The 15,901-nt window shown below is 38.4% G+C and overlaps 2 protein-coding genes across 26 annotated transcripts in view; one reads left to right on the top strand and one right to left on the bottom strand.

The window, feature by feature from the left end:
• The window catches only part of LOC127483154 (translation initiation factor IF-2), a 335,580-nt gene that overhangs the window by 173,804 nt on the left and 145,875 nt on the right, over positions 1–15,901 (top strand). The window contains exons 4-5 of one of the 25 annotated variants that reach the window (XR_011378278.1): positions 1,219–1,285; positions 7,448–8,435. The exons of 20 other annotated variants lie outside the window; for them this stretch is intronic. Coding sequence is in view for 1 of the 5 variants with exons in the window: in XM_051819498.2 (XP_051675458.2) it covers positions 7,448–7,451 (4 nt within the window). In the remaining 4 variants the exon portion in view is untranslated. Of the gene's footprint in view, positions 1–1,218; positions 14,789–15,901 lie in introns of those variants that run through there. 4 more of the 25 variants (XR_011378279.1, XR_007909106.2, XM_051819498.2 and 1 more) reach the window with 4 other exon arrangements.
• ARSJ (arylsulfatase family member J) overlaps positions 1–15,901 on the bottom strand; it is a 99,388-nt gene that overhangs the window by 32,695 nt on the left and 50,792 nt on the right. The gene's annotated exons all lie outside the window — the stretch shown is intronic.

The following is a 15,901-nucleotide window of genomic DNA, read 5'->3' as shown; positions in this document are numbered from 1 at the left end:
TGTATTCCCTGGGGAGCAGCAGTCATGGCTCAAGTAGTCGTGTTTTTGCCACACACATGGCAGACCAGTATTGAGTTTTCAGTTACCCAGCTCCCAGGTTTCGCTTGTGCCCATTCCTAGCCATTGAGGCATTTGGGGAGTGAAGTGGCAGGTGGGAGTTATCTGTTTCTCAAATAAATAAATAAATAAATTTTAAAAAGTGAAATTTTAGTTCCAGGACATACTGACTTCTCTGTGAATTGACCCCTCTGTGCTTCAGTTTCAAACATGTATGTGATAAAAACAGTAGAATTTACTACTTGGGGGCCAACGCCGTGGCTCACTAGGCTAATCCTCCACCTGCGGCGCTGGCACACCGGGTTCTAGTTCCAGTTGGGGCGTCAGTTCTGTTCCAGTCACTCCTCTTCCAGTCCAGCTCTCTGCTGTGGCCTGGGAGTGCAGTGGAGGATGGCCCAGGTCTTATGGCTCTGCACCCACATGGAAGACCAGGAGAAGCACCTGGCTCCTGGCTTCGGATCAGCACAGTGCACTGGCCGCAACATGCCGGCCATAGCGGCCACTTTAGGGGGTGAACCAATGGAAAAAGGAAGACCTTTCTCTCTGTCTCTCTCTCTCTCTCACTGTCTAACTCTGCCTGTCAAAAAAAAAAAAAAAGAATTTACTACTTGAAATTTTGAGATTAATGTACATAAGGCACTTGACATTTTGTAAGCATTCAATAATTGTTAGCTCTTACTGTTAAAGTATCATCATAGCCCTAATTCTAAAATGAACATTTTCATAATTTTAAATTGTGATATATTTTACAACTAACAAATATTTAATGTGGTTTTATTTAATGTATTGGGTTCCCTGTTATTAACAGCATCTTTTGATCAATAAAATATGAAATGTATCCCTAGAATAATTTGTATGTCCCAAATTTACATATCAAAGGGAAATAGAATTCTAAAACCATGGTAAGAAAGAAATTAGGCAGAAATTTGGGATATATAGCTTACAACAAAAATAATTCATTTTTATTTTATATAATCACTATACAAGTTCAAATTTATGTTCTTATCTTTCACATTACGAATGCATTCTCAGGAAACATTTACTTTTGTTTGTTTAAAAGAGAAAGGAAAGATCCACAGCTCTTTAGTCTTTAGTTTTATTAATTTCCTTGTGCTCTATCTCCCTTCCTTCCTCTTCCAACAACGTGGTGGTAAAACACAGGTGAACAAGATATAGTATCTCATCTCAAGGAGCTGAGGCCAAATAACAGGAGAAGGTAAACGTCCAGGTAATTTCAATTCAGTGTATTAAGTGCTTAAATAGTGCTGACAGGGATGGGAGGATAGGAGGTGTGATATTCAAACGTTCCTGGGTCAAGAGAGTTTAAAGAAATATTTTCTGAAGGATATTTAATACAAGACCTGAATATAGAGTAAAAAGCTTTACCATACAAGCAAGAACTCAGGTCAAGGTGCTCTGAATATCTGCAAGAAAAATGTAGTAGTTCCAAGAACAATTAAACAAATAAATAAAAACTAGAATAGAATAGAAACACAGGAAATACCCTGACCTAGAAGATATTAAAATATAATTATATTTTAAAGGTTGAATGAAAACAAAGTGAAATGTAAGCAATGAAATCTAAAATCAGGGAAGAATGGTAAGAGATTCTTAATAAATCAAAAAGTGAGACTGAAGCTCAATGGTATAGCCTCAACAGTGAAAGTCAGATGAGTGTACCATATCAGAAGAAAAATAATTGATGTAAGAAATAAAAAAATAATAGTCCAGAGATTTTAAACAATTTGATATTATTTAGACAACTGGAAATTATCTAATTTTCATTCACAGTGTTGTTGCTAAGCAGGGAATTTAAGGGTATATTTTTAAATAATTAAAGCTGGTATATGGACCAGAAAATTTATTCACTCAGAGTATTAAGCCTTGTCATTATATAATATAAATATTAGTGAAGCTCAGTTTTTAGGAACCTAAAGGGAAATACAGGGAAAAAGAAGTTATCTACAAATTATATAAAATGATAGATTTGCTCAAGGAATCAACGACAAAACATCATGAATTCGAATAACCACAGCATCTGCTGAGATTTGACAAAGCTCATGAAAGCTATTCCCTTAATGAGATTTTCCACAAACTAGAAGTCAGCTTGGGTTAGATTTCCACAGAATATTAATTTATAAATGATCTAACAGAATTTTCTAGCAAAAGTTAAAGATCCTCTTCTTATTCACATTTCACCTTCCCACCTACCATCTCATTTTCAAAATCCACAGTTCCTTCCCCTACATCACTGACAGACCCTGACCTTGGCTCAGTTCCAATCCAATTTTTCCTCTGTCTGTTTAAGCCATGCACAGATGAAACCTGCTTCTTTTCTGCCCCAGTCTCCAATTTCCCTAAGGCTCTGCGCAGTCCTCTTTCTGCTCCATCTACATCTCCCTGCCAACACATTGCATCCTCTGGAGCTCTCAGCTCCTCATAAGCAAAGCTCCTTTTAGCTTCAAGCTCCTCTGAAACATGACCTTTATCTTGCTGGTGCCACCGAACACAGGCTCTCTGAAGATATCCCCAGCTAAGTTGTGGCTCTTTTCCACACTTCTCACATCACTGGGCCTGGAAGTGGGTAGGCACCCTACTTGTATTTCAAATAGTTCTCTTTCTATTCTTTATAAACTCTAAATTTGAATCTTATCTTAGAATACAGACTCTACGGCTCTTGGTTTACTGTCAAACACCCTTCAATTCTACTTCAAAATCAAATTAGCCTCCACATGGAAGATAATTCCAGTGCCTTAGACTCATGGTTCACAGATCCTCTCCTTGTGATCTTACATTGCCTGCTACCAACTCCTGTGATTATGCCCTGGAAGAGTTAATCATTACCATTTATAGAAACCCACTCTCATCACAATTGCAAGCACCCATTTTTTTAAAAGATTTTTTTTTTTCCTGAAAGAGTCACAAAGAGAGAAAGAGGGAGACATCCACTGGTTTAGTCCACAAATGTCTGGCTGGGCCAAGCCAACGCCAGGAAACAGAAACTCCATCTTGAACTCCCATGTGTATGCAGGGGCCCTAGCACTTGGGCCATCCTCTGCTGCTTTCCCAGGCTGAAAGTGGAGCAGCTGGGATTTGGACAGAGGTGCTAGCATCACAGGCCATGACAAGGACCCCTCAAACAGCCCATTTCTAATTACTGATTTATTTTTTCTTGCAAAAAATCTTAACCTCCTGAGAATACTAATCCATTCATTCTCCTATTTTTTGCTGTCCCTATACTGTTTCTTTGCCTACTTTAAATTTTCTGCACCGTCTTTGCAACTATTCTTTGTAAACATGTGCAACTCTATTTCCCTCCTTACTATAGCCCCTTCTCTTGGGAAAACCGTAATTCTGCCTAAACTCAACTGTCCTCCTAAGTCATTCTCACAGAAAAGCTGAAAATTATGCATATTGGTTTCTACAATCTGAATATGTCCTCTCCACATCTGTGGATGTTGAAAGGCAGTCACCAGTGTGATAATTTAAAGAGGCAGGGCCCTTGGGAGGTAATTAAGTCATGAAGGTGGACACTCATGAATGGGATTAATGCCCTTGTGAAAGAAATTGGACGGACTGCCCTAGATCCTCTGTCCTTTCCACTGTATTTAACAAGAAAGCACCATATTTGGAGCAAACACAAACCATCACCAGAATAAATCTCCCAGTATCCTGATTTTGGAATTCTAAGCTTCTAGAACTGCAAGAAGTAAATTTCTGCTGTTTATAATTACGCAGCGTGGGATATTATTATTTTTTCTATTTTTTTACAGATGCCTGAAATAAATTTGTTTCACTTAGCGTTGGCCACCAATATTACTTGATTTCCTTTGTTTATTATCGCACTCAGTTTCCAGATAAACATTTCTCATCATCCTCTTTTCCAATTGCTAACAGCTCCTCTCTTATCTTCACTCTCAATTGTTAAGCTTTGTTCTTATTTCATGAAGGAAACGGAACCACCCAGGTTTTATTCTGACTTCTACATGTACCCACCCTAATTCACCACTTCCCTGCTCACACACTCTCCCCTCCTTCCAACCCTTACATTGTTTTCTAGATGCCAAGTTCTCTCTCTCTTACTTATGAATTTCTCTCCAGTAATTCTTCTTCCCTCTCTCCAGCATCAGCAATCATCTTTATTGGCTCTATCCTTTCTATATCCTGCTACTTTACCAATCTCTTTTATGAATTTCAATAGTCTCTTCATGGAGTCTTTTGGGTTTCCAATATATAAAATCATGTCGTCATCAAATAGGGATAGTTTGACTTCTTCCTTCCTTATTTGTATTCCTTTGATTTCTTTTTCTTGCCCGATGGTTCTGACTAAAACTTCCAGGACTATACTAAATAGCAATGGTGAGAGTGGGCATTCTTGTCTGGTTCCAGATTTCAATGGGAATGCCTCCAATTTTTCCCCATTCAGTAGGATGCTGGCTGTGGATTTATTATAAATTTCTTTGATCATGTTGAGGAATGTTCCTTTTACAGCCAATTTGGTTAAGGTTTTCATCATAAAATGGTGTTGAATTTTGTCAAATACTTTCTCTGTATCTATTGAGATAATCATATGGCTTTTAGTCTTCAGCTTGTTAATGTTGTTTGTCACATTTATTAATTTTTGGATGTTGAACCATCCCTGCATACCAGGAATAAATCCCACTTGGTCCGGGTGAATGATCTTTCTGATGTGTCATTGTATTTGATTGACTAGTATTTTCTTAAGGATTTTTACATCTATGTTCATCAGGGATATTGGTCTATAGTTCTCTTTCGTTGTCATATCTTTTTCTGGCTTAGGAATTAATGTGATGTAGCCTTCATAAAAGGAGGTTAGGAGGATTTCCTCCCTTTCAATTGTTTTGCATAGCTTGAGAAGAATTGGAATTAATTTTTTAAATGTCTGATGGAATGCATCAGTGAAGCCATTGGGACCTGTGCTTTTCTTTGTTGGAAGGGTCTTTATTACTGATTCAATTTCCATCTTAGTTATCGGTCTGTTTAGGTGTTCTGTCTTCATGACTCTATTTAGATAAGTTGTTATGTGTCCAGGAATCTATCCATTTCTTCTAAGTTTTGTGATTTGTTGGCACACAATTCTTTATAGTAATTCCAGATGATTCTTTATTTCTGTGGTATCTGTAGTTATATTTGCTTTTTCAGTTTTGATTTTATTGAACTGAGTTTTCAGCTCTTTTTTTGTTAGTTGGGCCAATGATGTATCAATTTCACTTATTTTTTCAAAAAAAAATCAGCTCTTCATTTCATTGATCTTTTGTATTTCTTGTTTCAATTTTATTTATTTCTTCCTTAATTTTAAATATTTCTTTCCTCTTACTAATTTGGAGTTTGTTTTATTTCTTAATAGGTCCTTGGGATGCATTGACACCTCATTTATTTGATGACTTTACAGTTTCTTGATATAGGCACTAATTACTGCAAAACTTCCCTTATTTTTTTATTTATTTTTTTATTTTTTGACAGGCAGAGTGGACAGTGAGAGAGAGAGAGACAGAGAGAAAGGTCTTCCTTTGCCGTTGGTTCACCCTCCAATGGCTGCCGCGGCCGGCGCATCGCGCTGATCCGATGGCAGGAGCCAGGTGCTTCTCCTGGTCTCCCATGCGGGTGCAGGGCCCAAGGACTTGGGCCATCCTCCACTGCACTCCTGGGCCATAGCAGAGAGCTGGCCTGGAAGAGGGGCAACCGGGACAGAATCCGGTACCCCGACCGGGACTAAAACCCGGGGTGCCGGCACCGCTAGGCGGAGGATTAGCCTAGTGAGCCACGGCGCTGGCCCAAAACTTCCCTTTTAATATTGCTTTTGCTGTATCACTTAAGTTTAGATAACAGGTACTATCATCTAAAATAGTCTCCAGAAAATTTTTTTTATTTCTCTTTTGATTTATTTTATGACCCACTGTTCATTCAGGAGCATGTTGTTCAGCCTCCATGTGTTTGCATATGTTCTTGAGATTCTTGAGTTGTTGGTTTCGAGCCTCAGTCTGTTGTGATCAGAGGAGGTGCATGGTATGATTTTGATTTTTTTGAATTTGCTGAGACTTGCTTTATGGCTTAGTATATGATCTATCCTAGATAAAGTTCCATGCACTTCTGAGAAGAATGTGTATTCTGCAGCTGTGGGGAGAAAAGTTCTGCCTCCTCTCATGCAGTCAGTGTTTTCTCAGTCTCAGCACCCAGGGCTCTGAGGGTCAAGGAGTGCAAATGGGGACACTACACCCCACTAGCCCATCCTGTCGGCTGGGAGGCTGAGGTGTTTCCACAGCCACTGTCCATGTGTGTTCCAGCCTGCTGGATCGAGTCCAGTCATCCCAACTAGATTCAATGTCAGTGAGGAACGTGGGTTTTTCTCTCTGGTATGATCTCTGGATCACAGGCATACACAATACCTACTAGCCGACGCCTTGCTCATTTCACAGTTTTGGTGGGCATGTAGGAGAGTCCTGCAGGCAACACTTCAATTCCATAGTGAAGGCTCCCTTTCCCCTCCTGTTGCAGGGTAGGTGCAGCTGCCTCGGTGGTACAGTCTATTCTCATCAGTTGTTCTTAAACTGCTGTGGTTGCCCCCACCAACAGGGTGGAGGGAAACCCCAATAATTGCTGGGTGTGTGCCACTACCTGCCTATGTCCAAAAATGGCACCAGCTGGCCACAGGTTCTGTTGTAGGCTGGAGAAGAGGAGAGAGAGAGAAAGAGAGAGAGAGAGGGAGAGGGAGGGAGGGAGGGAGGGAGGGAGGGAGAGACAGAGGGAGAGAGAGAGAGAGAGGTGTAGCTTTTTTCCCCTCTCCGGGTGAGCAGTTCCTGCTGTCCTGAGGGATCCAGAATAGACTTGAAAGGTGCAGTTCACTAAGCTCTCTCTCCTGCTGTAGCAACAATGGTGCAGTCCATGGCCTGGTTTGCCAGGGCAGGCGCCTTCTTCCCCCCATCCACACTGCTGCTTCTTTTGTTGTTTTGTTGCACCTTGCTGTCTGTCTTCACTTTCCACACAGCTCCAGGCTGTTTCTAATGCTTTCGCAGGCTCTCCTACGCAAATTTCCTCTGAAGCTTTACCCTGAGAGTTTACTTTTCCTACTTTGTTTTATATTAATTTCACCCAACCTAAATCAGACCTCCCTATAACGATTCTGCCATCTTGGAACTGTACTTAGTTTTTAAAGAAATTTGTTTTTTCTTTCTATGCTGCAATGAAATAATCTAATCATAAAGTTAGTTCTTAAAATTAAAAAATGCTAGTATGCAGTTCTTGCAGTTCTTTTTGAATTAGATTCACTGTAGGCTTTCTTTAATATAAAAATAATGAGAAGTACATGGTCATTAATCACAGAGATAAACATTTTATTGTATTTTAACACAAAACTGTTTTAATTTTTCAGCTAATAAAAGCAGAATAACAATGAGTCAAAAAGTAAAAAGAAAAGCCCACCTCTATGAATACAAGAGGCATTGGATTATTTCAGATGAAATATTAGTGAGTATATAACATCTTTATTTCATATGTTCACATCCCTACTTTCAGTTACATCGCATTGAGGTCTGTGAATACGAAAATGTTACTGCATCTAAGGACATATATTCTGGAAAAATTCAACACATAAAATGATTTTCAAAGAAAGCTAACAACATAAAAATATATGTGTGGTCATTCATTGGTAAATAATTATGTTCAGTTAACAAATAATATTCACTCTTATTATATATTTAAACACAGAAAGATTTCAGTGAGCTGGAAAGATTCATTTCCTTCGATATCTGCTCCAACAAGGCATAGATATTTTGATGTTCACACAGTCATTCTTGGGTTATACCTTTCCCAGCCCCAATAATCCTGTAGTGACACACAAAGACACTACAACCTTAGTGAGAATCATATTTTGGCAGATCAAGCAGGAAAGCTCTGAATACCTCAAACATGTGCAGAGAGGTAAAGGGCTTGAAGAAGGAAGTGGAGTTACCAAGATGGACCTCACCCCTTTAAAACTGTGCCTCAAACTGGCTTTCAGAAGGAGTCATACTAGTGAGTAAATTTGAAATGGCTTAAAATTTTAAAATTAGAGTAAAAAAAAACTTTCTACATTGAATCTAAATATTCTGACAGGGAACACATACATTTCTTAATGTGGGTCCGTACACTGAGGCAGGTTACACCTTGGGGTAAGGGGCTTATGAGTGCTTCACACAACTGATTTCCTTTTCTACTTTTTTTACAACGTCCTCTCCAAAATACACCTGCAGGTAGCCAGGAAAAAGGAGGTGATCTGCCAGCTGAGCAGCCTTCAATGGTGCATCCTCTGGGGCAGATGGAGTGTTCCATTTGGATCTACATCAGAACTTCAGTGCCTCTCACAGAGCCAGAGGCATTTTGTAAGGATATAAATATTTCTAGAAAGAGTGAATGAATTCCTTCTTGATGTAACTGCATGACACACAGCAACTTGAGCATGTACCCCATATTCTGAAAACAAAATGCACTGGTCAGAGATTCTAAGGACACTGTCAGCTATAAAACAAAACAAATACTTCTCAGTTCCATAAATGAGTAAGCCAAAGTGGAGAATTTTAAAGGGATCAGGAGTTAGTTCCTTTGTATTCATATTTTGGTTAGCAAATGTTTACTTGGTTTCTACTATATGGAAGAAAATCTACTAGGAGTTTACTAGGATGATGCAAAGATAAGATTGCATGGTCCATATGCCCTCAGAAAATGTGCATCTGGTACTGGCTTTTTGCCAAGAAATCCTCAAATAACTATAATTAAAGACAGATGTGCTGTTAAAAGTATAAGATGTTGCTTAGTTAAAATTAAAAACATGAATTAAGTGTCTAATGTGGAAGGCATTACACTAAACTCTGTGGTGGAAATAGAAATAATTACTTGTATATTATTTCCACTTTCAATTAAATTATGCCACAGATTAAGCAATAACTCATGTATACAAATTAGTATCAGCAAGACAAAATGCTAAATTAATATTCCCAAGCTAAAACTAAAGCAATTAAAAATATGAATGCCTAAAAATCCCTTCATTCATGATCTATTTTAGCACTATTCTGAATTAGATATTATTGTTGTTGTTGTTGTTATAGATTCGAAATGACTGGATAGGCAAGAACTACATGAAAGGTTATCCTTTCAGAAAGGAGAGCTGGAGAGACAGTGGTATGAGTAGGTCAGAGAAGGAATGAAGGATCCAACCTCCCTAAAGTATAATCAGCCTGTTAAGATACTCTAGATACATAAATCTATTCTGGTTACAAGAATCTTAATAGGTAAATCTGTTGAATTTGAAGGAACAGGAATAGTCAAGGTAAATTGGAAAACAAAAGTTGAGAACTGAGTGACAGAAACTGGAGAGGTACAGAGGTCACATCAAGGGAGGAATTGAAGATGTCATTAAACTATAGTGTCAGCATCTGAAGTCATTTTACCCCTTGTCCTTGCTTCCCATGTCTTTCTAATTAATTCATCAAGCAGCTTCCAGAATAATCTTCTGCTTATTTATTTAATAGAGCTCTCATCTGTTGGTGCACTCCCTAAATGCCCTGAATCGCCAGGGTTGAGCCAAGTTGAAGCTGGGAGATAAGAACTCCATCCAGGTCTCCCAAATGGGTGGCAGGGACCAAACTCCCTGAGTCGTCATCGCTGCTTCCCAAGGTCTGCATTATCAGCAAGTTAGAACTGGGAACAGAGCCACAAACGGAACCTACTCACTTGAATGGGATATGGGCCTTCCAATCAGTTTCTCAACCACTTGACCCTGGATCAATATGTTTTAAGTAAAGCTGCTAAAATAATCAGTTACCCACAAAATACACAGAGTACAGATATCGCAGAATGTCAGGCCCTGGAAATTATGGTTGTAACAGTTCACAATCCCAAGTCATGAGGGTTAATTTCTTTAGTTCTCCAAAGAAACCCCAAACATCACCACTCCTGTGAGCTTACTCAAATAAATCTTTGTTATGAAACTATACCCACATTTAAAAGTACAGTTCAGATACCCGTTCTGTTGTCGACTTTCCCCTCTCCCTTGAGTACAAGGCAGGATTCAGTCAACAATGACTACAGAACGTTCTTAGATCTTGGCAAGCAGAAAACCTGACATTTTCAGATTTTCATTTTAATTTGGCACAATGGACAGTACTGATAGAATTTCAGAGCTTTTTCTTATGATGGAGAAGTCATAAGATATGAAAACTTACCACATCTCTTTCTAAACTACTAAATGGCACCCAAAATGTATGTTCCATTACAGCCTAAAATCTGGTACAACTAATTGATATATGTGAAGAAAACATAACTAGGGGTGCAAGAGCATCTTTCTACCAACAGGATATTCATTCATAAAGGCAGACTTTGAATTTCTTTGGCAGATCCCAACACATCTTAAAACTAAGAAAATCCGTTTACTTCTTTTTGGTCAAAGTTTATCACTATGGGCTTGAAGCTTCTAAGACACCTTTTAAAAGCTGAGAGGAGTCAGCATCTGCCACAGGCTCCACTCTCAGCTGGGAGCTGTGATCTTATTCCTCTTCTGGGGTTCTATGATCCTGAATCGGTGCTTCATAGTCAGCTCACACCTGAGGTCTTCACACATGCCTCCTAATCCCACAGAAAACACTGTGCAGGAAACCATGCCACTCTTCTCTACTTACTGTGACAGCAAGCGTTACTGTCCTGAACAGCACACAGTGAGGTTCCATTACTTTATACGAAGCAATTTGGATTCCTAAACTAGGCAGACATTCCTCTATAAATATCTCAAACATATTTTCTTGGAATTGGCCTGTTTTTCCACAAAGGAATAAAAGTAGCAATCAACAAGAACAATAGAAAATTTTAGAAGTACAAGGAAAATAAACAACATGCTCCTGAATGGCCAATGCATCACTGAAGAAAGTAAAAAGGAAATAAAAACTTTCTTGAAATAAATGAAAATCAAAATATAATACATCAAAACTTGTGGTATTAAGAGGGAATTTTATAGCGATATTACTATTAAGGGAAGTTTATAGCAATAACTGCCTATATTTTATTTATTTATTTATTTATTTATTGACAGGCAGAGTAGATATAGAGAGAGAGACAGAGAGAACGATCTTCCTTTTTCCGTTGGTTCACCCTCCAATGGCCGCTGCAGCCAGTGTGCTGCGGTGGGCGCACTGCGCTGATCCAAAGCCAGGAGCCAGGTGCTTCTCCTGGTCTCCCATGCGGGTGCAGGGCCCAAGGACTTGGGCCATCCTCCACTGCACTCCCGGGCGACAGCTGGCCTGGAAGAGGGGCAACCGGGACAGAATCCGGCACTCCGACCGGGACTAGAACCCAGTGTGCTGCGCCGCAGGTGGAGGATTAGCCTATTGAGCCACGGCGCCGGCCAATAACTGCTTATATTAAAAAAACAGATCTCAGACAAATGATAGATAAATGATCCAATGATTTACTTCAAGGACTTAGGCAAACATGAACAAACTGAACCCTAAATTAGCAGGAAATGAGAAATAAAAGAATCAGAGCAGAAATAAACGAAATTGAAACTAAAAAAATACAAAAGATCAACAAAATGAAAAGCTGCTTTTTGAGAAGATAAACAAAGTAGACTAATATTTGCCAGACTAACAAAGGAGAAAGAGAAATTTCAAATAAATAAAATCAGAGATAGAAACACAGAAAATACAAGGGATCACCAGAAATTATTACAAACAACTGTATGTTAACAAACTGGAAAACCTCAAAGAAACTATTCTACCAAGATTAAATCAAGAATATATAGAAAACCTAAACAGACCCATAGCAAGCAGTGAGACTGAAGCAGTAGTTAAAGGTCTCCTATCAAAGAAAACTTCAGGACCTGATGGCTTTACTACTGAATTCTATAAAACATTAAAAGAAGATCTAACTGCAATACTCTTCAAACTATTAAAAATATTTAAAATGATGAACTCAGCAAAACTCTTGTTATGAGGCCTGCATTATTCTGATAACAAAATCAGGCACAACATAAAAAGAAAACCATAGTCCAATATCCTTGATGAACATAGATGCTAAAATTCTCTTCAAATATTAGCAAATAGAATCTAATACTAAATCAAAGAGATCATATATCATGACCTAGTCAGATTTACCCCAGATTAGCAAGGCGGATTCAACCTTCACAAATCAAGAAATATCATAAATCACATCAACAGAATGAAGAACAAAAACTGTATAATCATCTCAATAAATTCAGCAAAAGCACTTGATAAGATTAAACACCCCTTCATGATAAAAACATTGAACAAACTAGATACAGAAGGAATATATTTCAAAATTATAATGCTATATATGAAAATCCAATAGTCATTATCACATTGAATGGGAGAAAGCTGAAACCACTTCCTCTGAGATCTGGAATAAGTCAAGGATGTCCACTTTCACCATTACCATTCAACATAATATTGGGAGTTTAGGATCACAATTCATGGGAAGAAAGAAATTAAGGACATCAAAATTGGAAAGGAGAAAGTCAAAATATCCATGACACATTGTTGTGCTTGGAAAACCGTAAACAGTCTATCAAAAAGATTTTAGAACTGGTAAGCGATTCAGTAAACTTACAGCATACAAAATCAACATATAAAAACTGTAGTATTTATATACACCAACAATGATGATGCTGAAACAGAAATCAGAAAAGAAATCCCATTCACAGAAGCTGCAAAAAAAAATATAGGAGCTTGTGTTGTGGAACAGCAGGTTAAGTCTCTGCCTTCCATATGAGCACTGGTTCGAGCCCCAGATGCTCAACTTATGATCCACTGGAAACCCTAACGGAATTCTAGACTTCTGCCTTTGACCTGGCACAGCCATGGCCATTGTGGGGATTTGGGTGTTGTGAACCAGCAGATATAAGATCCCTCTTTTTTTCTCTCCTTCTCTCTCTTTCTCTATAACTCTGCCTTTCAAATAAATAAAAACATTTTTTAAAAAGCAAATATTTGGGGCTAAATTTAACTGAAGCAATAAAAATATTCTACAATGAAAATTGTAAAACACTGGATGAAAGACATAATCAAGGACACAAGAAAATGGAAAGATATTTCTTGCTCACAGATTGGAAGTGGTAAAGCCTTTGATTAACACCTTGGCATCCCATGTGGGCACCAGTTCAAGTCCTGATCCAACTTCTGATCTCTGCTTCTGATCCAACTTCCTGCTAATGACCTGGGAAACCAGTAGAGAATAGTCCAAGTGTTTGGGCCCCTGCCACCGATGTGGGAGACCTTAAAGAAGTTCCTAGCCATTGATTTCAGCCTCGGCTAGCTCTGGATGTTGTGGCCATTTGGGGAGTTAACCAGCAGATGGAAGATCTCTCTCTCTCTCTCTGTCTCTGTCTCTGTCTCCCTCTCTCTCTCTCTTTCTCTCCATAACTCTGACTTTCAAATAAATAAATCTTTTTTTATTAAAAAAGTCTATCTGATCTAATCTATAGAATTAATGCAATTCCTATTAAAACACCAATGACACACTACAGAATTAGAAAAAAAACCTAAAATTCATGGAAAATTACAAAAGGCCCAGAATAGCCAAAGTGATCCTGAGGTGGGAAAAATCAAACTGCAGGAATCACAATATTTGAAAGCATACCACAAAGCTATAGTAAATAAAACAGCATGGTACTGGCATTAAAAACCAGTAAATAAATCCATGAAACAGAATAATGAGCATAGAAAATAATTTACATTCATATAGCCAACTAATTTTTGACAAAAGAGCAAAGAACATACATTGGAAAAAGGAGAGTTTTTTCAATAAAATGTGCTGGCAGTACTGGATATACACATGTAGAACAAAATAAGATCACCAAATATAAAAATCAACACCAGATGGAATAAAGGCCCAAATGTATGATGAGAAACTATGACACTTCTAGAAGAAAATGTAAGGAAACACTTCAAAACACTGGTGTAGGTGACCACTTCTATTCTAAGACCCCAAAAGGACAGACAACAAAAGCAAAGCTAGACAAATGGAATTGTATCAAACTCAGAAAACTTCTGCACAGCAAGGAAATGATCAATAGAGTGAAGAGACATCTGAAAGATTAGGAGAAAATACCTGCGAGCTATTATTTGACAAAGGATTAATATGAAGAATATAGCAGCAACTCAAAAAACTCAATAAAAACAACTAATCCATTAAGAAATATGCACAGAGCTTTAATAGACAGTTCTCAAAATAAGAAATACAAACAGCCAACAAATGTAAGAAAAAATGTTGAGTATCACCAGACCTCAGGGAAATGCAAATGAAAACGAGATATCTCCTAGCCCAGTCAGAATGGCCATTAACAGACAGAAAGTAACAAATGCTGATGAGAATGTTAAGAAAGGAGAACTCTTATACACTGTTGGTTGGAGTATAAATTAGTGTTGCCACTGTGAAACACATTATGGAGATTTTTCTAAAAACTAGAAATGCAACTGTCATATGATCCAGTAATTCTACTACTTGGAATATACCCAAAATACAAAAATACAAAAAAAGCTCTTCAAAATCTAAGTTGAATTAGTATTGGCATCTTAATTGTTCTCTCCTTTATTAATAACTTTGATAAAATATTTGACATTTGTATCTTCTACATGTAAAGGAGAATAATTTTCATTTTTGAAATTACATGTTAACAAGAATAGCAACAGTACATTAAAAATCAAGATATATTTTGAAGTCCAAATAGAAACCCAGATGCTATGATTACTTCTTTGTTTCTCTTGAATTGTTCATTTTTCTTTTTTCTTAATTAACTGTTATTTTATTTATCTGAAAGGCAGAGAGACAGGGAGAGAGTGAGACAGAGATATTGCCCATCTGCTGGTTGATTCCCTAAATGCCTAACAGCCAGCTTGCATCAAGATGAAACCAGGAGGTGGGAATCCAATCCAGATCTCTCATATAGATGGTAGGGACCAAACTACTTGAGCCATTGCCTGCTGCCCTCCAGGGAACACACTAGCAGGAAACTGGAATAGAGACCAGAGCCAGGATTCAGGAGTCCCATGTGGTACCTTAACCACTGAGCTAAAAGCCCATTCCTTAAATGTTCATTTCTGACAATGAGACAACAGACCACAGAAGCAAATGAACTTTAAATAATTAGTATCACAACTGACCATCAGGGTTGTGGGTAATATCAATCCTGTAGTTGAGTACCAGTGGAATTGAGCCTAAGAAACTCATTAGCAAAAAAAAATTTTTTATGGGACGAGGTCATTCTTTGGAAAAAGGCATCATAAATAACTATAAGATAAGTGGCTTGGCCGGCGCCGTGGCTCACTAGGCTAATCCTCCGCCTAGCGGCGCCAGCACACCAGGTTCTAGTCCCAGTCGGGGCGCCGGATTCTGTCCCGGTTGCCCCTCTTCCAGGCCAGCTCTCTGCTGTGGCCAGGGAGTGCAGTGGAGGATGGCCCAAGTGCTTGGGCCCTGCACCCCATGGGAGACCAGGAAAAGCACCTGGCTCCTGCCATCGGATCAGCGCGGTGCGCCGGCTGTAGCGTGCCCTCCGTGGCGGCCATTGGAGGGTGAACCAACGGCAAAGGAAGACCTTTCTCTCTCTCTCTCTTTCTCACTGTCCACTCTGCCTGTCAAAAAAAAAAAAAAAAAAAAAAAAGATAAGTGGTTTACTCCTGCCATAAATCTCATTGCTATTTTTACATATTAAAATTCTTTATGTTTCTGAGCAGTGTTTAGAAGTGCCCTTTATTTTATGTGTCTTTTGATTTCTTCTTACTCTTTTCCAATAAAAAGAATAAAAATTCTACTAAATAATTTCCACATAGTTTGTTTTCTGATTTGA

The sequence above is a fragment of the Oryctolagus cuniculus genome, chromosome 8 (genome assembly GCF_964237555.1).
Source record: "Oryctolagus cuniculus chromosome 8, mOryCun1.1, whole genome shotgun sequence".
NCBI classification, from domain to species: domain Eukaryota; kingdom Metazoa; phylum Chordata; class Mammalia; order Lagomorpha; family Leporidae; genus Oryctolagus; species Oryctolagus cuniculus.
This window is presented reverse-complemented; position numbering and strand designations above follow the sequence as displayed.